Source organism: Rana temporaria, chromosome 5 (genome assembly GCF_905171775.1).
Source record: "Rana temporaria chromosome 5, aRanTem1.1, whole genome shotgun sequence".
In the NCBI taxonomy this organism is placed as follows: domain Eukaryota; kingdom Metazoa; phylum Chordata; class Amphibia; order Anura; family Ranidae; genus Rana; species Rana temporaria.
In genome coordinates this window covers 412,206,988-412,231,827 of record NC_053493.1, presented here as the reverse complement: position 1 = coordinate 412,231,827, position 24,840 = coordinate 412,206,988, and the positions used below count along the sequence as shown (strand labels likewise).

The window sequence follows — 24,840 nt, the reverse complement described above, 5'->3', positions numbered from 1 at the left end:
TAGTAAAAGACGATTCGCGCTTTTCTGTCTGTTACAGCGTGATGAATGTGCTTACTCCATTATGAATGGTAGTTTTACCAGAACGAGCGCTCCCGTCTCATAACTTGCTTCTGAGCCTTTTTTTTTACGTCGTTTTAGCCCACACACGATAATTTTTTACAACCCGAAAAACAACATCGTTTAAAATGTCGTTAAAAAATGCAGCATGTTCGGAAAAAAAAATTGACGTTTTTCAGAACCCGAAAAATGATGTGAAGCCCACACACCATCATTTTAAATTAAATTTTTTTAAAACAATGTTTTTTTCATGCCGAAAAATGATCTTGTGTACGCGGCATTGGGCTACATGCACACTGGAAGCTAAAAAAAGCTATAAAAAACGCTAGTAGCTTTTCAGTGAGCCTTTCAACTTTTTTTTAGCGTTTTTGCAATAGCATTTATTAGCGTTTTTCAGTGTAGCGTTTTTTAGCTTTTTTTTCAATGGATAAAAAAACGCTAAAAAAACACTGGCGAGCTGCGTTTTTGAGCGTTTATTGTCGTTTTCCGGCGGTTTTTATTTTTTTGTGTTTTTTCCCGCCAAAAAAAAACTGCACTTTGAACACGATTACTCGAGTATATACGGTATATATAACTATACATGTACATGGAAGGCAGACGTGTCTGATCATTTCATAGGCAGGCTCTGCAGGCGGCTTTGAATGTTATACAATGCAACTTGTGTGCAACAAAGTCCATTATCATTGGTCAAAGCTAGACATGTGCATTTCGTTTCGTTACAAATTCGAATTCGGACACATTTTTCATTATTCAGGAAATTCGTATGCATCCGAATTTCCGAATTACAAAATTAACGAATTTAAACAAATTCGAAAAAACACGAACGAAATTCGAATTCGAATCGAATTAGAATCGAATTTAAAAAAAAAATTCGAATCGAATTTGAAAACAAATTCAAATAGAATTTGGAAAAATAGAAATCGATTTTCTAAAAACCACAATAAAAAAGAAGATAAAACAATAAAGCAATATACCGTATTTATCGGCGTATATCGCGCACTTTTTTCCCCTTAAAATAAGGGGAAAATCGCGGGTGCGCGATATACGCCGATAGCCGCTTCCCGCACTCAGTTTGAAATCCTGCGCCGACATATACCGAGTGCAGTACACTCGGGTACATTCGGCTAGGCTCGGGTTCGCTCGTGCTCACGCATAAACGTCACAGAGCGTGAGCGCGAGCGAAGCTGAGCCTTGCCGAATGTACCCGAGTGTACTGCACTCGGTATACGTCGGCGGAGGCGTTCGAACTGAGCGCGGGAAGCGGGGACTCGACTTGAGGCGCGTGCTGGAGAAGCCGGGAGGACACCATCGAGGCTGCAGACGGACGCTGGACCGGACGATGGACTCTGGGAAGACACCAAAACTGTAAGTAATAAAATCATATAACATTTTTTTTTACAGGAATTTCGGGGGGCAACTTTAGGGGTTAAATACGGTAATCAAAAAGAATAGAATAGAAGTTAATAGAATATAATAAAATAGAACATTCCGAAATTCGAATAGTATAAATTTGAATTCTAGAATAGATTGGAAAATAATAAAAATTTATGGAAACTAAAACATAAAAGAATAGAAAAACAATAGAACAGAATAGAATCAATTATAATATATATTGTATTTTAGTCTATTCTCTTGTTTTTCTTTTCTATTCCATTCTAATCTTTTCTATTCGAATTTGAATTCATTTATACAAAATTCGAATTTCTAATTGAATGAAATCGAATTTGAATAGAAAAGGTTATAAAAGATTTGTTTCATATTAGAATTTGAAAAAATGTTGACCGAATTCCTAAAAAGTCGATCAAATTTGAAAAATGTAATTAGATTAGAAAAAATCTACTGCATTCGAAAAAATTCTACCACATTTGAAAAAAATCTACCAAATTAGAAAAAACGACCACATCCAAATTTTTATTACATATAACCATTTTCCAAAATTCGAATTTCATATAGAATGAAAACGAATTGGAAAAAAAAAGATTAGAATAGAATATATTATATATTTTTTCTATTCTGTTCTATTGTTTTTCTATGCTTTTCTTTTCTATTATTTTCTATTCTAATCTTTTCTATTGGAATTCGATTTCATTCTATACCAAAGTCGAATTTCAGAAGATGCTATATATAAATATATATATATCTCTATATATAGAGATTCATAAAATATTTTTTTTCATCCTGTACATGTCTAGTCAAAGCCAAAGTCGTATCCAAGTTGCACCCATCCAAAGTTGCATTACAGTTGCACTTCAAAGTCAGTGCAACTTTGGAGTCGTACAAGTGTGAACGGGTATAAGAGGGGTTTGGGGATTTTAACCACTTCCCGACCGCCGCATGTAGATATACGTCGGCAGAATGGCACGTACAGGCACATTGGCGTACACGTACGTCCCTGCCTAGACGTGGGTCGGGGGTCCGATCGGGACCCCCCCCCGCTACATGCGGTGGTCGGGTTACCTCGGGGAGCGATCCGGGACGACGGCGCGGCTATTAGTTTATAGCCGCTCCGTCGCGATCGATCCCGGAGCTGAAGAACGGGGAGAGCCGAGTGTAAACACCTCTTCCCCGTGCTTCACTGTGGCGCTGCATCGATCGAGTGATCCCTTTTATAGGGAGACTCGATCGATGACGTCAGTCCTACAGCCACACCCCCCTACAGTTGTAAACAAACACTAGGTGAACACTAACTCCTACAGCGCCCCCTGTGGTTAACTCCCAAACTGCAACTGTCATTTTCACAATAAACAATGCAATTTAAATGCATTTTTTGCTGTGAAAATTACAATGGTCCCAAAAATGTGTCAAAATTGTCCGAAGTGTCCGCCATAATGTCGCAGTCATGAAAAAAATCGCTGATCGCCGCCATTAGTAGTAAAAAAAAAAAAATTCATAAAAATGCAATAAAACTATCCCCTATTTTGTAAACGCTATAAATTTTCCGCAAACCCATCGATAAACGCTTATTGCGATATTTTTTTTTTACCAAAAATATGTAGAAGAATACGTATCGGCCTAAACTGAGGAAAAAAAACTTTTTTTTTATATATTTTTGGGGGATATTTATTATAGCAAAAAGTAAAAAATATTGATTTTTTTTTCTAAATTGTCGCTCTATTTTTGTTTATAGCGCAAAAAATACCAAATAGCAGAGGTGATCAAATACCACCAAAAGAAAGCTCTATTAGTGGGGAAAAAAGGGCGCCAATTTTGTTTGGGAGCCACGTCGCACGACCGCGCAATTGTCAGTTAAAGCGACGCAGTGCCGAATCGCAAAAAGGGGCAAGGTCCTTTAGCTGAATTTTGGTCCGGGTCTTAAGTGGTTAAAGAGGTTGTAAAGGTAAAATGTTTTTTTTTTTTTACCCTAATGCATCCTATGGATCTGGTATGGATTTAAGGGGAATCCCATGCCAAAAAAAAAACATGTGGGGTCCCCCCCAAAATCCATACCAAACCCTTAGCATGCAGCCTGCTGATGGGGACAAGGGCCTCATCCCCCACAACCATGGGCCTGTGGTTGTGGGGGGTATGCGGGCAGAGGGCTTATCAGGATCTGGAAGCCCCCTTTAACATTTTTAAATTGCTGGTAATGGTATTGTGTGCATGTGTATATGTGTTTTTCTAAGATCACATTTGTTATCACCAAGCGCGGCGATTCATATATTTATTTATAACCTGCATTTGCTATTTAGAAAGTTCTTACTGCAGCTGGTAGAATTCATTTTATTTCATTCATTTTGTGCACTTATCTTATATTTTCACTATCGTTATTTCTTTGGGGCTAAGTATTATTTTTTTCTCAATGGTATTTCATTCAATTTTTTTTCTTTACAAATGTCAGTTTTACTGCAGCAGGTTCTATACATGCTACAGATCCGCCACTTTACAGGCAGACTAGGGGCGGGCTGTACAGGAATATTGGCCGCTGTCATACACTATGGGGTAGATTCAGAAAGAAGTTACGCTGGCGTATCTATCGATACGCCGCGTAACTTCTAGGATGCTCCGGCGTATCTTTTTTCTGTATTCAGAAAACAAGATACGCCGGAATTTAGCTAAGATCCGATTGGCGTAAGTCTCTTACGCTGTCGTATCTTAGTTGCATATTTACGCTGGCCGCTAGGTGGCGCTTCCGTCGATTTACGTGAGGAATATGCAAATTAGGTAAGATACGCTGATTCAGAAACGTACGTCCGGCCAGCGCATTTTTTTTACGTCGTTTACGTTAGGCTTTTTCCGGCGTAAAGTTACCCCTGCTGTATGAGGCGTACCCAATGTTAAGTATTGACGTCGGGCCAACGTCGTATTTTCCGTCCATTACGTTGTTTGCGTAAGTCGTTCGCGAATATGGCTGGGCGTAATTTATGTTCACTTCGAAAGCATTGGCTTTTTGCGGGTTAATTTGGAGCATGCGCACTGGGATACGTTCACGGACGGCGCATTCGTCGTTCGTAAAAAACGTCAAATACGTGGGGTCACATGTAATTTAAATAAAACACGCCCACATCATCCACATTTGAATTAGGCGGGCTTATGCCGGACCACATACGCTACGCCGCCTTAACTTAGGGCGCAAGTTCTTTCTGAATACAGAACTTGCGCCCTAATTTACGGCGGCGTAACGTATCTGAGATACGTTACGCCCGCCGATAGATAAACCATTGTATCTGAATCTACCCCTATATCTATTTGTCTCTTCCAGGAAGATGGAATTCTCGTCAATCCTCACTCTGTCGGTCACTCTCCTCATCACCCTCCACTTTATCATATCATGGTGGAGACAGCACAGACGGTACAAGTCACTGCCCCCCGGACCCACCCCGCTGCCCTTCCTGGGCACCCCGAAGTATATGGATCTGCGATATACCGATATAAATTTCACAAAGGTAAGTGACCTTTGGAATCTAACCAACCTCTGAATACCCGTACTAAGTGGTTGTGCAAAATACACTCACCGGTCACTTTATTAGGTACACCTGTTCCATTGTTTGGTAAGACAAATTTCTAATCAGCCAATCACATGGCAGCAACTCAATGCCTTTAGGCATCTAGATGTGGTGAAGACGACTTTGCTGAAGTTCAAACCGAGCATCAGAAAAAAGGGGATTTAACCATTTCAGCTGCGGAAAGGTTTATGACCAGGCATGGGCGTCCGCTCCATAGGGCAGGGGGGGGGGGGGCAATTGAGCCCCCCTGGAAAATCGAGAAGGTGTTTGAGCTGTCAGAGCGGTCCCATTCCGGATGTCACACAGGCAGAGCGAGCAGAGTGAAGCCGCCTCCCCCTTCAGTGTTTATGTGTACACAGGGGGAGGGAACCTTCTCTGCCTGTGCCGCGCTGATGTCGGATCTGAGGTACTGAATGGAAATGGGGAGGGGGGTCCTTCTGTGCTGAAGAAGGGGTTTCTGCTGAATAGGGGGTCCATCTGTGCTGAAGGGGGATCTGTACTGAAGGGGGTATGTGCTGAAGGGGGGGTCCATCTGTGCTGAAGGGGGATCTGTGCTGACTGGAGAGGTCTGTGAAGAATAGGGGTGTCTTTGCGGAATGGGGGGTCCATCTGTGCTGAATTTAGGGGTCTGTGCAGAATGGGGGGGTCTGTGCTGAATGGAGGGGTCTGTTCTGAAGGGGGGGTCTGTGCTGGGGGGGGGGGTCCATCTGTGCTGAAGGGGGGGGGGTCTGTACATTCTCTAGGCTATATTTATATGGGCATGGAGTGAAGCTCAATTATCTCAAGAGCTATTTCACAGTTCCAGCTGGTGGAGTAATCAGTAAAGCGGCGCTAAAAAGCGGCACTTTACCATCGTTTTAGCTGCGCAATTCGACCGTTAGAGGGGCGCTTTTAACCCCTGCTAGCGTTTGAAGAAAGGGTTAAATGCGACTGTGTATCGCCGCTGCCGAAGCCCCCCCCCCCCCCCTGAAAAAAATTCAGCAGACACCCATGTGACCAGGCCATTTTTTGTGATATGAAACTGCATTTCTTTAACTGACAATTGCGAAAAAAAATTATTTTTACTATAATACATATCCAATAAAAAATTCATCAATTTAGGCCAATATGTATTCTGCTATATATTTTTTATATGCCTAAAAAGTTTGGGCACCCTGCAGAGTTAATATCTTGTACTGCCCCCTTTGGCAAGTATCACAGCTTGTAGACGCTTTCTGTAGCCAGCCAAGAGTCTTTCAATTCTTGTTTGAGGGATCTTTGCCCATTCTTCCTTACACAAGTCTTCCAGTTCTTTGAGATTTCTGGGCTGTCTGTCACGCACTGCTCTTTTAAGGTCTATCCATAGATTTTCAATTATGTTGAGGTCAGGAAATTGTGAAGGCCATGGCAAAACCTTCAGTTTACGCCTCTTGATGTAATCCCCCGTGGATTTTGAGGTGTGTTTAGGATTATTATCCATTTGTAGAACCCATCCTCTCTTTAACTTCAGCTTTTTCACAGATGGCATCAAGTTACCATCCAAAATTTGCTGAAATTTTATTGAATCCATTTTTCCTTCTACTCGTGAAATGTTCCCTGTGCCACTGGCTGCAATACAACCCCAAAGCATGATTGATCCACCCCCATGCTTCACAGTTGGACAGAGGTTCTTTTCATTAAATTCTGTGCCCTTTCTTCTCCAATCGTACCTTTGCTCATTCCGGCCAAAAAGTTCTATTTTAACCTCATCGGTCCACAGAACTTGTTTCCAAAATGCATCAGGCTTGTCTATATGTTCATTTGCAAAGTTCAAACGCTGATTTTTGTGGTGAGGATGTAGAAGAGGTTTTCTTCTGATGACTCTTCCATGAAGAACATATTTGTACAAGTATCTCTTTATAGTGGAATAGTGTACCACAACTCCAGTGTCTGCCAGATCTTTCTGGAGGGATCGTGCAGTCAAACATGGGTTTTGAATTGCTTTTCTCGAAATCCTGCGATCTGTTCTGTCCGATATTTTTCTTGGTCTTCCAGATCTTGCTTTAACTTCCACTGTTCCTGATGACTGCCATTTCTTAATTACATTCAGAACAGAGGATATTGACAACTGAAAACGCTTTGCTATCTTCTTATAGCTTCTCCAGCTTTGTGAGCGTCAATTATTTTCACTTTCAGTTTTCTAGACAACTGCTTAGAAGAACCCATGGTGCGGATTGTTGGGGCAAGGTCAGATGAGTCTGGGCATTTAAAACCTTTGAGATTGGCATCACCTGGTCTTCCCAGACGATGATTGAGAACAATCCATGACACTGGCAGGTCTCAGCTTTGCAAAGGGGGCAGTGCATGCTAGAAATTCTGCAGGGTGCCCAAACTTTTGCAGACGCCATTTTTTTGTTTTCTGTAATTTTGAAAGTGTAAATGATGGAAATAAAATCTAACTTTTTTTTACATATTATAAGAATGTCTAATCTGTAATTTGATGCCTTTGAGATTTTTCCATCTTTCCTTGGCTTCGTTATCACACTAATACAAATTTTTACCTAGGGTGCCCAAACTTTCGATCCCCACTGTATTTGCTATTGTGTTCCTACTTCTCCTCCTGGGCAATCAGGAAGCGGATCTTAAGACCAGATTTGCCGTATATTAAATAATGGGTTCAGCTGCTGCATATTATTTGGCATCAAGACGTGAGCTGGGGGGTGCACTGTAAATCTCTGATCTCGAAGAGAGAGAATTCCTGAAATTATTGACCTTTGTCTCTCTACATTTCTTTTACCTATGACAGCTCAGCCAAAAGTATGGCTCGATATTCACCATCTGGAAACTGACGGAGCCGATGGTGGTCCTCTGCGGTTATGAGACGGTGAAGGACGCCCTGCTGAACCACGCCGAGGAGTTCAGTGACCGGCCATTTATACCAACGCAACACATCTCCACCAAAGGATTCAGTAAGTTTTTCAGAACACTTCTCAGAACTCAGCCCGTCCTGCTGCACATTAGTTATGAGTCGAACATTGGGTTCAGCTCATAGGAGGTTTGCTAAATGAACCAAAGTGCGAGCGTTATTCTGAACCCCATCAACGTCAACTGGAGACAAATGGGCATAGGGAGCTGGGCGCTGCCAGGGGAGCGTGTACCGAAGTCTTTAAAAAATACATAGGTAGATTCAGGTAGGGGCGCGCTAATTTGCGGCGGCGTAGCCTAGCGTGTTTACACTACGCCGCCTTAAGTAAGAGAGGCAAGTACATGATTCTCAAAGCACTTGCCTCCTTACTTAGGGCGGCGTAGTGTAAACGCGGTGGGCGTAAGGGCGCCTAATTCAAATGGGTTGGAGGGGGGCGTGTTTAATGGTAATGAGGCTTGACCTCACGTTTTTGACGTTTTTTGGCTACTGCGCATGCCCCGTGCGCCTACATTTCCCAGTGCGCATTGCGGCTAAGTACGCCGTACGGGCCTATTGATTTCGACGTGGACGTAAACGACGTAACTCCCGATTCGCGGACGACTTACGCAAACGACGTAAAAAATTCGAACCTCGCGGCGGGAACAGCGGCCATACTTTAACATTGTTATTCCACCTCATAGGTGGAATAACTTTAGGCCTCCTAAGGCCTTACGGAAACGGCGTAAATCGACTGCGGCGGCCGGGCGTACGTTCGTGAATCGGAGTACAAACTAATTTACATAATCTACGCCGACCGCAATGGAAGCGCCACCTAGCGGCCATCCGAAAAATTGCAATCTAAGATAGGACGGCGCAAGCCGTCCTATCTTAGATATGTTTAAGCGTATCTCTGTTTGAGCATACGCTTAAACATACGTCGGCGTAGATTCCGAGTTAGGCCGGCTTATCTACTGATAAGTCGGCCTAACTCTTACTGAATCTACCTAACAGTTTCTTCGAGAGAAGCTCTTTTAATAGGGCTTAAAGTGAAACATTAACCACTTCAATACCGGGCACTTTCACCCCCTTCCTGCCCAGGCCAATTTTCAGCTATCAGCACTGTCGTACTTTGAATGACAATTGCGCAGTCATGCAACAATGTACCCAAATTTTTTTTCTTTTTACACAAATAGAGATTTCTTTTGGTGGTATTTTTTGCTAAATAAAGCGGTTGTATACCCGCATTTTTTTTTCTAACACCTGTAAGGCAAAAGCCATAATGAGCTAGTATGCACCGCATACTAGCTCATTATGAAATACTTACCTTAAAACAAGGTTTAGAGAACTTACCTGGTCCACGCCGAGCGAGATGTCATCTTGCTCCGGCGTGTCTTCCGGGCATCGCCGCTCCAGCGCTGTTATTGGCTGGAGCGGCGATGTCGTCACTCCCGCGCATGCGCGCGGGAGGTTTCAAACCGGCAAGGTCGGTCTAGCCGAGGATCCCCGCTGCGCATGCGCAGCTGCAATCAGCGGCGCATTGCGGGGGGGAATATCTCCTAAACCGTACAGGTTTAGGAGACATTCTTTATACCTACAGGTAAGCCTTATTATAGGCTTACCTGTAGGTAAAAATGATAAATTGGGGTATACAACCACTTTAATCACAAAACTACAGAAAATTTTGAAAAAAAAAATGATTACTTATACCAGTTAATTTCATTGGTATAAGTAACCATTTTTACTGAATTAAATTGCATTATTGTGATTAGCTGCAATTGGTCACAGCTAATCACATGGTACAGATGGGCTGTGATTGGCCCTGTCTGTACCATGTAATCACTGTGACCAATCACAGCTAGTAATACAATTGTACACAATAATGGCATGAAAGGAAGCCATCCATTATTTACTATTGCCATGTGATTTGCTGTGATTTGTTACAGAGATCGCATGCAACCAGCCGTCAGTCGGTACACTGATAAGTCATCACACAGCGGGTGACAGATTGCGCTGCAGCATGGCCTCGCGGCAGCAAGCGAGGCGTGTTCCCAGGAGGACATCAAATGATATCCACCAGAAACGTTGAATGTGTCAGAAACCATGAATCAGACCGAGACAGAAGTACAGTTAAATCACACTTTTTTAATAATAAGAATAATAATAATAAAAAGATAAACCAGATGAAAAAGTAAAAGTAAGCGTAGTCAAAACATAGCTGGAGTTCAGGAACCAGATCAGACAGTCAGCCGAGCCAAATGTCATAGAGCCAAAGAAGAACGTAGTAGAACAGCAAGCAGGATCAGGAACCAGAAAGGATGTCAGCCAAGCAAGTCTTCAACAGAAATGCACGAGTCTCTGTGATGTTGACCAAGGCGAAGGCAGAGAACAAGTGAACTGGAAGGCTTAAGTAGGCAGGACTGATGAGACCAATCATCAACAGGTGAATCACTGTTGAGAGATAGGAGCTGGCAATTAGCCGACAGCTGAGTTGCCAGCTCAGAGAAAATTAAGGGCTGAGCCCTGCCCTGACAGTACCCCATCCTCAACGACCCTTCTCCCTTGGAGGACCACTGGGAAAAACTATGGAAATTACGGAGGAGGACAGGGGCATGTACGTCCGAGGATGAGACCCAAAAGTGTTCCTCAGGACCGTACCCTTTCCAATGCACTAGGTACAGTATGCGCCCATGGAACCTACGGGAGTCAACAATGGACTGTACTTCATACTACTCATGGTTCTCAACCTGTATATGGATGCTGGCTAATGTCATTGGGTCAGATTCAAGAAGCAATTGCGCCCGTGTAACCATAGGTTACACGGCGCAATTGCTTACTTGCTCCGGCGTAGCGAATGCTCCTGATTCAGGAACATCGCTACGCCGACTGCAGCCTAAAATCTACGCGGCATAAGGCTCTTATGCCACGCAGATTTTAGGCTGCATTCTAGCGAAAACCGCTAGGGGGCGCTCCCATTGTGATCTGTGTACAGTATGCAAATTGCATACGAACACCGATTCACAAACTTGCGCGGGCCCTGCGTACGCAAATTACGTAATTTGCGTACGTCGGGTTTTGCGTAATGTTACACATCCTAATAGCAGGCGCAGCCAATGCTATAGGATGGCCACGTTCCTGCGTCGCGACGTTCAAATTTTACGTCGTTTGCGTAAGTGGATCGTGAATGGCGCTGGACGCCATTCACGTTCACTTTGAAGCAAATGACGTCCTTGCGTGGCCGACGGAGCATGCGCTCTACGCTCGGCGCGGGAGCGCGCCTAATTTAAATGATTCCCGCCCCCGGCGGGATCATTTACATTAGGCGCCCTTACGCCGGGCAAGTTAACACAGCGCCCCCGCAATTTACGGAGCTTCTGCTCCGTGAATCGCGGGCAGCGCAGAAAATTTGCGCGGGCGCAGGCCAAAAACGCTGCCCTGTGCCTGCGTAAGAAAGGCGCAGATTCTTACTGAATCTGGGCCATTGACTCAGTCTGGCCATGGTGATACACTCACCGGCCACTTTAATAGGTTCATCTTACTAGTAGCGGGTTGGACCCCCTTTTGCCTTCATTCTCAGTGGCATAGATTCAACAAGATGTCGGAAACATTCCTCCGAGATTTTGCTCCATAGTGACATGATAGCATCACGTAGTTGTTGCACATCTGTGATGCAAATCCCCCCTTCCACCACATCCCAAAGGTGCTCTATTGGATGAGATATGGTGACTGGGGAGGCCATTGGAGTACAGTGACCTCATTGTCATGTTCAAGAAACCAGTGGTTTTGACAAAGCACTTTCATAGTGTGAAACGGGTCAACCTACCTGCATTTCCTCTGCCTGTACTCATCCAGTGCTTTTATTATTTATGCCTCAATAAAGACTTTCTACTTAACTTTCTGTGTGGGTGTGCTGCCGATCCGAAGATTCTCTGTTCAAGAAACCAGTGGTGAGATGATTGGAGCTTTGTGACATGGGGCATTATCCTGCTGGAAGGAGCCTTCAGAAGATGGGGACACTGTAGTCATAAAGGGATGGACATGGTCAGTAACAATACTCAGGTGGGCCGTGGCGTTTAAACAATGCTCAATTGGTACTAAGGGGCCCAAAGTGTGCCAAGAAAATATGCCCCACACCATTACACCCCCACCACCAGCCTGAACGGTTGATACAAGGCCTGATAGATCCATGCTTTACTTCCAATTCTGACCCCACCATCTGAATGTCGCAGCTGAAATCGAGACTTGTCAGACCGGGCAACGTGTTGGTGAGCCTGTGCGAATTGTAGCCTCAGTTTCCTGTTCTTAGGCTACAGCAGCAGAAGACCATACTGGGTGCGGACCACTCCTGTCAAATATCTGCTTAACCACCTCCATACCAGGCACTTACGCACCTTCCCGCCCAAGCCAATTTTCAGCTTTCAGCACTGTCGCACTTTGAATGGCAATTGCGCGGTCGTGCGACGTGGCTCCCAAACAAAATTGGCGTCCTTTTTTCTCCACAAATAGAGCTTTCTTTTGGTGGTATTTGATCACCTCTGCGATTTTTTTTTTGCGCAACAACTAAAAAAAGACTGAAAATGTTGAAAATAAATTAAGTTTTTATTTTTTTCTGTTAATTTTTTTGTAATTAAGTACGTTTTCTCTTTCAATTACGGGCACTGATATGGCGGCACTGATGGGCACCGATGAGGTAGTACTGACGGGCACAGATGAGGTGGCACTGATTGGCAGCGCTGGTATGCGGCACTGATGGGCACACATAGGCGGCACTGATGGGCACACATAGGCGGCACTGATGGGCACACATAGGCGGCACTGATGGGCACTCATGGGCGGCACTGAAGGGCACTCATGGGCGGCACTGGGCACTCATAGGCGGCACAGATGGGCACTTATGGGTGGCACTGATGGATACTTATGGGTGGCACAGATGGGCACTGATAGGTGGGCACTGGGCATGGATGGGCACTGTGGGGTGGCACTGATGGACACTGTGGGGTGGCACTGATCGACACTGGGGTGGCACTGATCGACACTGTGGGGCAGCACTGATCTACCCATGTTGCCAGTCAGTGCCCATTTGTGGGCACTGATTGGCATCTTTTTTTAAAAAAAAAAGCTTTTTTTTTTTTTTCAAGACTTTTTTTTTTATTTGCCCTTCCCTGGTGGTCCAGGGTGGGCTTCCCTGGTGGTCCATGTGGCGATCCGAGGGGGGGCTGCGCTGATAAACAATCAGCACGAACCCCCCCCGTCAGGAGAGCCGCCGATCGGCTCTCCTCTACTCGCGTCTGTCAGACACGAGTGAGGAAGAGCCATCAACGGCTCTTCCTGTTTACATCGTGATCAGCCGTGGTTGGACACGGCTGATCACGTGGTAAAGAGTCTCCGCCGGAGGCTCTTTACCGAGATCGGAGATGCGGGGTGTCAGACTGACACCCCGCATCACCGATCGCCGCGCTGCGCGCCCCCACGGGCGCGCGCGGCATGAAATCCTGCAGGACGTCCATGGACGTCCAGTCAGGATTTCAAAACCACTTCCCGGATGTAAATCGGCCATAGGCCGGGCGGGAAGTGGTTAAAGGTTCGATGTGTTGTGTATTCAGAGATGGGGTTCTGCATAACTGGGATGTAACGAGTGGTTATTTGAGTTACTGTTCCCTTTCTATCATCTGAAACCAGTCTGCCCATTCTCCTCTGACCTCTGACATCAACAAGGCATTTTTGTCCTCTCCCCACAACCTCTCACTGACAGAGTTGTGGGGAGAGGAGAGAAGAGCTGATCAGCTGCATATCCTCGCAGGGAAGACCTGTACAGGTAATCGGAGCACTGATCATCAGTGCCCTGATTACAGTACAGTCCCAGCAGTGCCCATCAGTGACACCAATCAGTGCCCATTAGTGACGGCAGTCAGTGCTGCCTTTCCACGCACATCAGTGCCACCAATTAGTGCTCATCAGTGCCTCCTCATCAGTGCCGCCTCATCAGTACCCTGCAGTGCAGCCTATCAGTGCCCTGATTACAGTACAGTCCCAGCAGTGCCCATCAGTGACACCAATCAGTGCCCATTAGTGACGGCAGTCAGTGCTGCCTTTCCACGCACATCAGTGCCACCAATTAGTGCTCATCAGTGCCTCCTCATCAGTGCCGCCTCATCAGTACCCTGCAGTGCAGCCTATCAGTGCCCAGCAGTGTAGCCTCATCACATTTAAAAAAAAAATGTGTAAAATTAGAAAAAAAATCTTTATTTAATTTGTAAACAAGTTTGCCATACTTTGAAATAGAAAAGTAATATTAGAACCATCATAAATGCTCCCCTGTAGAACGTGGCTTGGTTTGCCTTATTAAAGTTGGTCCCGTGGTTTGTAACTTATCGCTGACGATTAGTTTCTTCTTTAGGTTTTAGTGGCCCTCGATGGCGTCCATTGCGGCGCTTCGCCATCTCCTCACTGAGGAACTTTGGGTCGGGGAAAAAGACCCTGGAATCCCGCGTGCAGGAGGAGGCGACTTATCTAACACAGGCAGCTGCCGAGACAGAAGGTGGGTGAAAATATTTTCATTTCTTTTGTTTGAAAAATGTAGACGCTTGCATGTTCACAACATGTAATGGGAGGACCTGAATGTCGGGGAATCGAGGTCCACTGGCTGATTTACTCAGCTACTCCAACAACAGAGGACTAGCTGGTGCACGACCCTACTGCACACACACATAAAAATCCATATTGGCGATCGTTTACCACAAGATCGGTTGGGCTCCGTCTTATTGGGGAAATTGATGGTGGAAGAATAAGATTGGATTTATATACACTATATTGTCAAAAATATTGGTACACCTGCGTATGTAAATGAAGGATGGCCGCACTCCCATACACGATGCAATAAGGTTTATTTCCAAAGTAATAAAAACAACAGCACTGAAATAGTACATGCAGGGGGATGCAGGCAACGCGTTTCACACCACTAGTGTGCTTTGTCAGAACCTTGCAAAAATAAGTCACCTTATATATGCTAACAGGGGTGTCTAACTCAATTTTCTCGTGGGCCGCATCAGCTTTATGAATGCCCTCAAAAGGGCCGGTTGTATCTGTAAGATTAGATGTCCAGCGCATCCTCTCCCCTTACATTAGATTCAAGAGCCACCCCACCATCAGAAGTTGAGTCCCCCACTCTCCCTTACATCACAGTGCACCCCCCTTTCCTTATGCTGCTGCTGGGAAGAAGCTGGGTGCATTGGTTGAAAGCAGAAAGTAGGAGTCTGAAGGAGAACCAGAGGAGGGCTGGAGCTCTCCTGCAGCTGCAGGAGAGGTACGAGGGTCGCATGAAATGGCCCGCAGGGCCGGATTTGGCCCGCGGGCCTTGTGTTTGATACCTGTGTGCTAAAACATCACATGTAATCAATTAACCAATTAGGTGATTAGACTGATTGAATTTGACGTTTCCAACCTTTATGCCACGTACACACGATCGGTTCGTCTGATGAAAACGGACCGTTTTCATCAGACGAACCGATCGTGTGTGGGCCCCATCGTTTTTTTATCCATCGGTGAAAAAACTAGGAACTTGTTTTTAAAATTAACCGATAGAAAAAACGATCGTCCGGGAGTAAATCCATTGGTTAAAAATCAACGCATGCTCAGAATCAAGTCGACGCATGCTCGGAAGCGTTGAACTTCATTTTTCCCAGCACGTCGTCGTGTTTTACGTCACCGCATTCTGACACGATCGTTTTTTTTAACTGGAGGTGTGTAGGCACGACTGATGAAAGTCAGCTTCATCGGATATCTGATGAAAAAAATCCATCGGACCGTTTTCATCGGATGAACCGATCGTGTGTACAGGGCATGATCCTTAGGCCCCGTACACACGACCAAACATGTATGCTGAAACTGGTCCGCGGGCCAGTTTCAGCATACATGTTCGGTCGTGTGTAGGCGCGAGCGGGCCGAATTCCAGCAAACATTTGCCCGCCGGGCCTTTTCCCAGCGGGCAAATATTCCTGGACGTGTTTTAAAACCGTCCGCTGGAATCCTGCCCGCTCGGACGTGTACGGTCGTCAGTACAGACCTACCGTACATGTCCGAGCGCCCGCCGTCCCTCGCATGCGTCGAATGACTTTGACGCATGCGTGGAAGCCTTTAAATGGCAGGCCCGCCCACGTCGCCGCGTCATCGCCGCGTCATCGTCGCGGCGGACACGCCCCGCGTAGTGTTTACGCGCGGACTTCTGTACGATGGTTAGTACAGCCATCGTACAGAAGCCCTCTGGCAGGCATGTACGGTGAAAACGGTCCGACGGACCGGTTTCATCGTACATGTTTGCTCGTGAGTACCCGGCCTTATTCACAGAAAAATACATGTAATTCCAAGCATGTCAAAGGGAACATTAAATTCTCAAAATGAAAATAAAAAGTATCTGTAAAGAAAAAAAGATTCATAAAATATAAATAATTTATATGAACAAATTAACTAATGTATTCTAGATGTTCAATAATGGACCGGGCAACTAAACATACACAAGACCAGGGCTCAAACTTTCAAGTCCTGAGCTACTAGTCCTGAGCTAGCCAGGCCTCAAGGGTTACTCGCCACTAGTGCACCAATCAATCCCTACCCTGCCCCTCCCAACCCTGCCCCAAGACATGCCCTCATAAATTATCTCATGAAATTACACTTAAATGTGTTATGCAAAAAAAATAAAAAAAAATTATCAGTGCAGCCTCACCTGTGCTCCTCAATGTAGCCTCACCTGTGCCCACCATTGCAGCCACACTGTGCCCACCATTTCAGCCACACTGTTCCCAACATTGCAGCCTCACTATGCCCATTGCAGCCCAGATGTACCCACTGCAGCCCCACTGTGTCAACTACAGCCTCACTGTGCCCATTTCAGCCACACTGTGCCCATTGCAGCCTCACTGTGCCCATTGCAGCCTCACTGTGCCCATTGCAGCCTCACTGTGCCCATTGCAGCCTCACTGTGCCCATTGTAGCCACAGTGGGGCAGATTCATCAAGGGGATACGATGGCGGATATCCAGATCCGCCGTCGTATCTCTGAGATCCCACGGTCGGATCTATGCGACTGATTCATAAGAATCAGTTCCGCATAGATCTCCCTTAGATCCGACTGGTGTAAATTGACTTACACCAGTCGGATCTTAGGCTGCAATCTACCGCCGGCCGCTAGGTGTCGTCGCAGTTTTTTACGCGTCGGATATGCAAATGAAGAGAACCGCCGATTCAAGACCGAACGCCCGCCCGTCGTTTTTTTTTTACGTTGTTTGCGTTCAGCTTATTCCGGCGGATAGTTACCCCTGCTATAATCGGGGTAGCTAATGTTAAGTATGGCCGTCGTTCCCGCGCCGAGATTCAAATTTTTACGTCGTTTGCGTAAGTCGATCGGGAATACGGATGGCCGCAATTGACGTAGCCGCCGAAAACATTAACGTCCTAGCGACGTCATTTGGAGCATGCACACTGGCAAATTTCGCCGGCGACGCATGCGCAGTTAAATCGGCGCGGGAACGCGCCTGATTTAAATTGTACACTCCCCCTAGCCGCGGAATTTGAATTCGGCCAGGGGGAGTTACGATCCGACAGTGCAATTTTCAAGGTAAGTGCTTGGTGAATCATGCACTAGCCTCGCAAAATTGGACCGGCGGATCGAAAAACAGATAGATTACGCGGTTCTAAAGATCCGCTAATCTATCTGAATCTGGCCCAGTGTGTCCACTGTAGCCACACTGTGCTCATTGCAGCCTTACTGTGCCCATTGCAGCCTCGCCTGGGCAGAAGAATGCATGGCTGGAGGAAGAGGAGAGTCGCGGGATAGCACGCTGTTCCTGGCGCTTACATTATAATTGTCTCCGCTCTGCACGACACAGCCCCGCCTCCTCCTGACCCCGTGCCTGTGATAGATAGGACGCATCTCAGCATCGGTCCGGCGTTCTGTCTACCACAGACGCAGGTCAGGAGGAGGCGGGGTTGTGTCGAGCAGAGCGGAGACAATTATAATGTAAGCGCCGGTAACAGCGTGCTATCCCGCGACTCTCCTCTTCCTCCATGCTCTCTCCCCCCCCCCCCGGGGCGATCGATGGGGGAACGGCTCCCGATCAACCCTGCCGGCAGTGCTCTCCCCCCCTCTCCCAGGCAGGCAGCCCAGCTCGCAAGCCCTCACTTTCCACTCGCAAAATGTGAGTAGGCGAGTGGAACATTTGAGGGCTGCAGAAGACTATTGTAAAATGATCGACATCAAATACCATAGCAATCAAATGGGCAATAAAGATAACAAAACCTCAATTCAAACATGGAAAATGATTTCCCACAACTATCAAATACATTTTAAAGATATCAAAGGTATTCATTTAATCGTAAAAATGTGTCAAATCCCACTCAAAATTTAGGTCCACCGGAATTCAGGTTATTGGGAGGCCCGTCTTTACACGCACATGGGCCCAGATTCTCAAAGGGCTTACGACGGCGCAACGCAATGTACGCCGTCGTAAGTCCTAATCTGGGCCGTCGTATCTATGCGACTGATTCTTAGAATCAGTTACGCATAGATAACCATTAGATCCGACAGGCATAAGACTCTTACACGTATGTCATTTACGTTACGCCGCCGCAAGTTTTACAGGCAAGTGCTTTATTCACAAAGAACTTGCCTGTGAAGTTGCGGCGGCGTAGCGTAAATCCCCCTGGCGCAAGCCCGCCTAATTCAAATGAGCCGGGTAGGGGGCGTGGAGCATTTAAATTAGGCGCGTTCCCGCGCCGAATGTACTGCGCATGCGCCGTCCCTAAAATTTCCCGACGTGCATTGCGCTAAATGACGTTGCAAGGACGTCATTGGTTTCGACGTGAACATAAATGGCGTCCAGCCCCATTCACGGAAGACTTACGCAGACAACGTACATTTTTAAATTTTGACGCGGGAACGACGGCCATACTTAACATTGGTTGCCCCTCAATTAGGTCAGGTCTTAAATGCAATTTTGTTTTTCGCCGCTAGGTGTCGCCTCCGTCGTTTTCCCCGTCGAGTATGCAAATTAGCAAAATACGCGAATTCCCGAACGTACGCGCGGTCGACGCAGTGAAGTTACGACGTTTACGTTAGATTTGTGACGCGTAAAGTTGCCCCTTCTATATGAGGGGCAACCAATGTTAAGTATGGCCGTCGTTCCCGCGTCAAAATTTAAAAATGTACGTTGTCTGCGTAAGTCTTCCGTGAATGGGGCTGGACGCCATTTATGTTCACGTCGAAACCAATGACGTCCTTGCAACGTCATTTAGCGCAATGCACGTCGGGAAATTTTAGGGACGGCGCATGCGCAGTACGTTCGGCGCGGGAACGCGCCTAATTTAAATGCTCCACGCCCCCTACCCGGCTCATTTGAATTAGGCGGGCTTGCGCCAGGGGGATTTACGCTACGCCGCCGCAACTTCACAGGCAAGTTCTTTGTGAATAAAGCACTTGCCTGTAAAACTTGCGGCGGCGTAACGTAAATGACATACGTTACGCCGCCGCAGTTTTACGCCCATCTACGAGAATCTGGGCCATGAACTTTAATGGTATCCCAGTCTTAGTCCATAGGGTTCAATATTGAGTTGCATACAAAAAGAGGCCCAGGTATGACTATCGGGATCAGAAAGCTGCTACTTCCACAACAGAGGGTCTTAGTCAAGATTTTAATTCTAAAAAGTACAAATTTGATTCGTTCCACAAAGGGCACAAAATGTGTTAATCCATGATGGGACTATAAATACTGATACAGCTTCATTCACAATACTTAAAAGGTCTTTCTGGAAAGGAAAAAACACTAAAAGATGGTACTATAAAAACAAACAGAAAACATAAAACACACACAACAGTACAAACACACAATCAGAAACAAACACATAAGTAAGGACGCCAGCATGATATTCACAAGGAAACTGTCATGCGATAATTATGCCCTCATGTCACTGGTAGCTCCTCCCCCTTAGATTTAGAATCACTCCCTAGGACACACTTAACCCCTTCAGTGCCACCTAGTGGTTAACCCAGGCCTCGACAAAATCCGGGCGCCAGGTCGCAATTGCGACAAGAAATTGTGACCTGGCGCCTGGGGAAGCTTAAGCCTGCAGAAGGCCGAAAAGCCGCGGCCTCAATTTCCGGCCTGCGCAAGGCGCGATCGCGGTGGGCCAGCGCCCGCCGGTAATTGAGGCCGTGGCTTTACGGCCTTCACAGAAGGAAGCTGAGGTCTGCAGAAGGCCGCAAAGCCGTGGCCTCAATTACCGGTAATTGAGGCCGCGGCTTTGCGGCCTTCTGCAGGCCTCAGCTGCCTTCTGTGATCTGGCGCCATCTTGTGGTGGCCGTTGGCATTACAGGTTACATTACATTTACATTACAAGTCGCTGTTCTAATGTGTTTTTCACTGTTTTCACTGCCATCTCCATCCCTCTAATTAGAGCCCCCAAACATTATATATATTTTTTATTCTAACACCCTAGAGAATAAAATGGTGGTCGTTGCAATACTTTCTGTCACACCGTATTTGCACAGCGGTCTTACAAGCGCACTTTTTTTGGAAAAAAAATACACTTTTTTTAAATAAAAAATAAAGTTAGCCCAATTTTTTTTATATTGTGAAAGATAATGTTACGCCGAGTAAATTGATACCCAACATGTCACGCTTCAAAATTGCGTCGGCTCGTGGAATGGCGAAAAACTTTTACCCTTTAAAATCTCCATAGGCGACGTTTAAAAAATTCTACAGGTTGCATGTTTTGAATTACAGAGGAGGTCTAGAGCTAGAATTATTGCTCTCGCTCTACCAATCGCGGCGATACCTCACATGTGTGGTTTGAATACCGTTTACATATGCGGGCGCTACCCACGTATGCGTTCGCTTCTGCGCGCGAGCTTGGCGGGACGGCTCCGAACTTTTTTAGCTGGCTCCTAGATTCCGAGCAAATTTGTCAAACCCTGGGTTAACCCCTTCACTGCCAGTGACATTTTCACAGTAATCAGTGCATTTTTATAGCACTGATTGCTGTAAAAATGACAATGGTCCCAAAAATGTGTCAAACGTGTCCGATGTGCCCGCCATATCGCAGTCACAATAAAAATAGCAGATTGCCGCCATTACTATAGGCCCTGATAGCTTAGTCTACCCCTATGGGTTCAAATGGGCCCAGTGGCACAGTTTTCCCTTTCAGACATATTTTATGGCACTTATTTTTTCAATCTCAAAAGTGTAAAAAAATTGTAAAAGAAAAATTTCAGCTGTAAAAGTCACCAAATTTGTCTCCTTATTTCAGGAAAGCCATTCAATCCTCTACTGCTGACGACCAGCGCTGTTGGGAATATTATCAGCTCAGTGTTGTTTGGAGAACATTTTGACTACAAAGACCCAAAGTTACACAATCTGATGTCTTACACCATCCGACACCATAAGAATTCTACCACCCCATTGCACTTGGTAGGTTATCATCATTGGTGGAATTGTCTTCCTTCCTACCACTAGCACCTACTACATGGTCACATAGACTACTACATACATATAGCCAGATTCAGGTAGCCGGGCGCATCTTTGAGGCGACGTAGCGTATCGTATTTACGCTATGCCGCCGTAAGTCAGAGAGGCAGTACTGTATTCACAAAGCACTTGCCTCCTAAGTTATGGCGGCGTAGCGTAAATGGGGCCGGCGTAAGCGCGCCTAATTCAAATGAGGGTGAGGGGGCGTGTTTTATGTAAATGTTTGGTGATCCGACGTGATTGACATTTTTCTTACGAACGGCGCATGCGCCGTCCGTGTACATATCCCAGTGTGCATTGCTTCCAAAGTACGCCGCAAGGACGTATTGGTTTCGACGTGAACGTAAATTACGTCCAGCCCCATTCACGGACGACTTCCGGAAAAACGACGTAAAAATTTAAAATTTCGACGCGGGAACGACGGCCATACTTAACATTGACTAAGCCAGCTATTTGTTTGACTAACTTTACGCCTGAAAAAGCCGTACGTAAACGACGTTAAAAAAATGCGCCGGGCGCACGTACGTTTCTGAATCGGCGTATCTAGTCATTTGCATATTCTACGCCGAACTCAAAGGAAACGCCGGCCAGCCTAAATATTGCACCCTACGATACGACGGCGTAGAAGACTTACGCCGCTCGTATCTTAGCCTAATTTAGGCGTATCTGTAGGTAGATTCACAAAGAGTTAGGCCGGCTTATCTACAGATAAGCCAACCTAACTCTGAATCTAAGTCGGCCTATGTTTAAGTGTATTCTCAAACAGAGATACACTTAAACATACCTAAGATAGGCTGGCTTGCGCCATTCTATCTTAGGTTGCAATGTTTCTTTTGGCCGCTAGATGGCGCTTCCATTGCAGCCGGCCTAGATTATGTAAATGAGGGGATACGCCGATTCCCGATGATTTACGAGCGTACGCCGGGCCTACACCGTCGAGTTACGTCGTTTCCGTACGCGGTAGGCCACCTAAAGTCCCGCGAATCGGGATTTACGTCGTTTACGTACGCGTCGAAATCAATAGGCCCGTACGGCCTACTTAGCCGCAATTTGCACTGGGAAATGTAGTCGCCCGGCGCATGCGCAGTGTAAAAAACGTCAAAAAACGTGAGGTCATGCCTCATTTCAATACTACACGCCCCCTCCCAGTCATTTGAATTAGGCGCGCTTACGCCCGCTCGTTTTAGGCTACGCCGCCGAAAATTTGAAGGTAAGTGGTTTGAGAATCACTTCTAACCTAAATAATTTACGGCGGTGTAGCCTAAAAAGAGTAGGCTAGGCCATCCTAATTTTAGGCGCCCCTACGTGAATCTACCCAATTGTTTCCAGAATACGCTTAAATTTAGGACGGCGTAGATTCAGAGTTACGCCGGCGTAAAGCTATCTGAATCTGGCTAATAGACTACTACATGGTTACTGGGGGAAACCAGTAGCGCACATTTCTAAGTTTTCTTGAATGACTTAAAGTGGAGTTCCACCCACTTTTTTATGTTTGTCTGTGCTGCATGCTCGAATCTCATAGTGTTCAGAATGGACAATTTTTATTTAATTTGTTGTTGTAAATACCTTTATTTTGTAGTCCTTCATTACTTCCTCCTCCTTATTTGCCTAGGCTATTTGCAAGGGTTTCTGGGATAGGCATCATGTTTCCCAGTAGTCCTTGCAAACCTGACTGAAACCTATTACATTGCATTGTGCACTGAGCATGTGCGAGATATGCAAGGCTGAAATCCAGGAAGTCATACAGTCTGGCTTCATGGTGTCCACACTTAAGATGGCCACGGTCTATTTCTAGATTATAAACTATCTAAATGCTGTAACAACCTAACAAAACGGACCTTAGTTTACAGACTAACTTTACTAGAATACATTAAGCTTGTGTTTTACAGGGGTATTTATATTTAAAAAGTGAAATTGTGGGTGGAACTTCCCTTTAAATTTGGCTCAAAATGTCAGTGCTGTTTTTGGCAAAGTTTTCTTACTGTATTGTATTGTATAATTGTTGTTCTGGAATTCAATGATATGCCAGTATTTAAAATGTATTGGCTAGGTTTAGAGTTTAGACTAAGGTTAAAGTAAATTAATTAATGTAAACGCAACATCCATTTTAAAACATAGAAAATGTGAATGTATTGTAGAGATGGACATTTGTGTCATTTTATTGTTTAATGACATACATTGTAACTCTTTAACTGTTTACTCCTTGTGTTTCTGACGGACAGCTCTGCAACGTATTCCCGTTCCTGCTCAAGCTGCCAGCATTAAAAAAGATTGCTTTTAAGGAAACCACCTACCTGCGTAACCTTGTGCTGGATTACATCAAGGAGCACAAACGCACCCTGAAGCCTGAGGCCCCCCGAGATATGATGGATCATTTCCTGTTGAAGATAAAAGAGGTAAATACACTGGACCCTCATCTTTTGAAGTGTCCTTAATCAGTATTTTCAAAATTGCCATAACCCAGCTAATCACAAACAGCACCGCTCTGGAGAATGGCCGCGTGTTAGATTTTGAATTTATTACTATTTTATGTGATAAAGGTTTCTGAGAATTAATATTTAAACATGGCCATTTTGAGGTTTCTTGAGGACAGACGAAGGTCAGTTGCTGTGTAGGTTACATGTATTTTTGGAGTTCTACGTCAAGACAATGGGTAGAGATGTGTTACTTAATATATACAAGTGGGTGTTACGTTTGTGACAGGAGCTCACCACTAGGCATGTGCAATTTTTTTAGTTACGAATACGTTTTCCGTCAATTTTCGTTATTTTAGTTGATTCGTTAACATACGAATGAACGAATGGTTTAGCGCAATTAATAACGAATAACGATATATTCAAAATAACGAATATGAAAAACAACGAAGATACGAAAGATGAAAGAAACGAAAATATAGAAACAACAAAAATACAGAACCCCAAAAAAATTATAATTACGAAAAACAAAATGAGCGAAAATGCAAATTTACTAATATTCGAAGACCGAAAAGAAAACAACCGAAATGCCGAACAAAGAATAAAAAACGAAAATCAAAACTAACGAAAAATAAATTACGAATCTTCGGAAAACGGAAATGAAAACAACGAAAATACGAAATAATGTAAATTAGCTTTCGTTAGTACTGAAATATTTCTGGACATTGACCAATAGCCACTGGGCGCTGTCCCTTTCCTCTGAAGAGGTTTGTTTCTTCCCCCAATGAGCTTCTTTCTCATTACCTCCTGGCTCCTTGTGTCTTTTTCTGTGTTAGACTGCAGTGCATCTCATTTCTAGATTTGTATTTGTAATATCTGACATATTTTAGTTTTCTTCTACGTCAGACTTCATTCTAGACAGGGTGTGTGTGCTAACTAAGACAGTCAAGTCAATCACAGTAAAGTACGAATTACAAAATTACAACGAGTAGTGTGTCGAATAAACGTAAAATGTATTCAAACAGAATTACGAATGCAATAAAATCTACAAAA

At 45.1% G+C, this 24,840-nt stretch overlaps 1 protein-coding gene across 1 annotated transcript in view; it reads left to right on the top strand.

Annotated features, from left to right (window-relative positions):
• The window catches only part of LOC120941577 (cytochrome P450 2C3-like), a 43,935-nt gene that overhangs the window by 2,207 nt on the left and 16,888 nt on the right, over nt 1–24,840 (top strand). The window contains exons 2-6 of the mRNA XM_040355057.1: nt 4,757–4,940; nt 7,765–7,927; nt 14,258–14,398; nt 21,156–21,316; nt 23,596–23,769. Of these exons, the coding sequence (XP_040210991.1) occupies nt 4,761–4,940; nt 7,765–7,927; nt 14,258–14,398; nt 21,156–21,316; nt 23,596–23,769 (819 nt within the window). The 5' untranslated portion in view covers nt 4,757–4,760. The remainder of the gene's footprint in view (nt 1–4,756; nt 4,941–7,764; nt 7,928–14,257; nt 14,399–21,155; nt 21,317–23,595; nt 23,770–24,840) is intronic.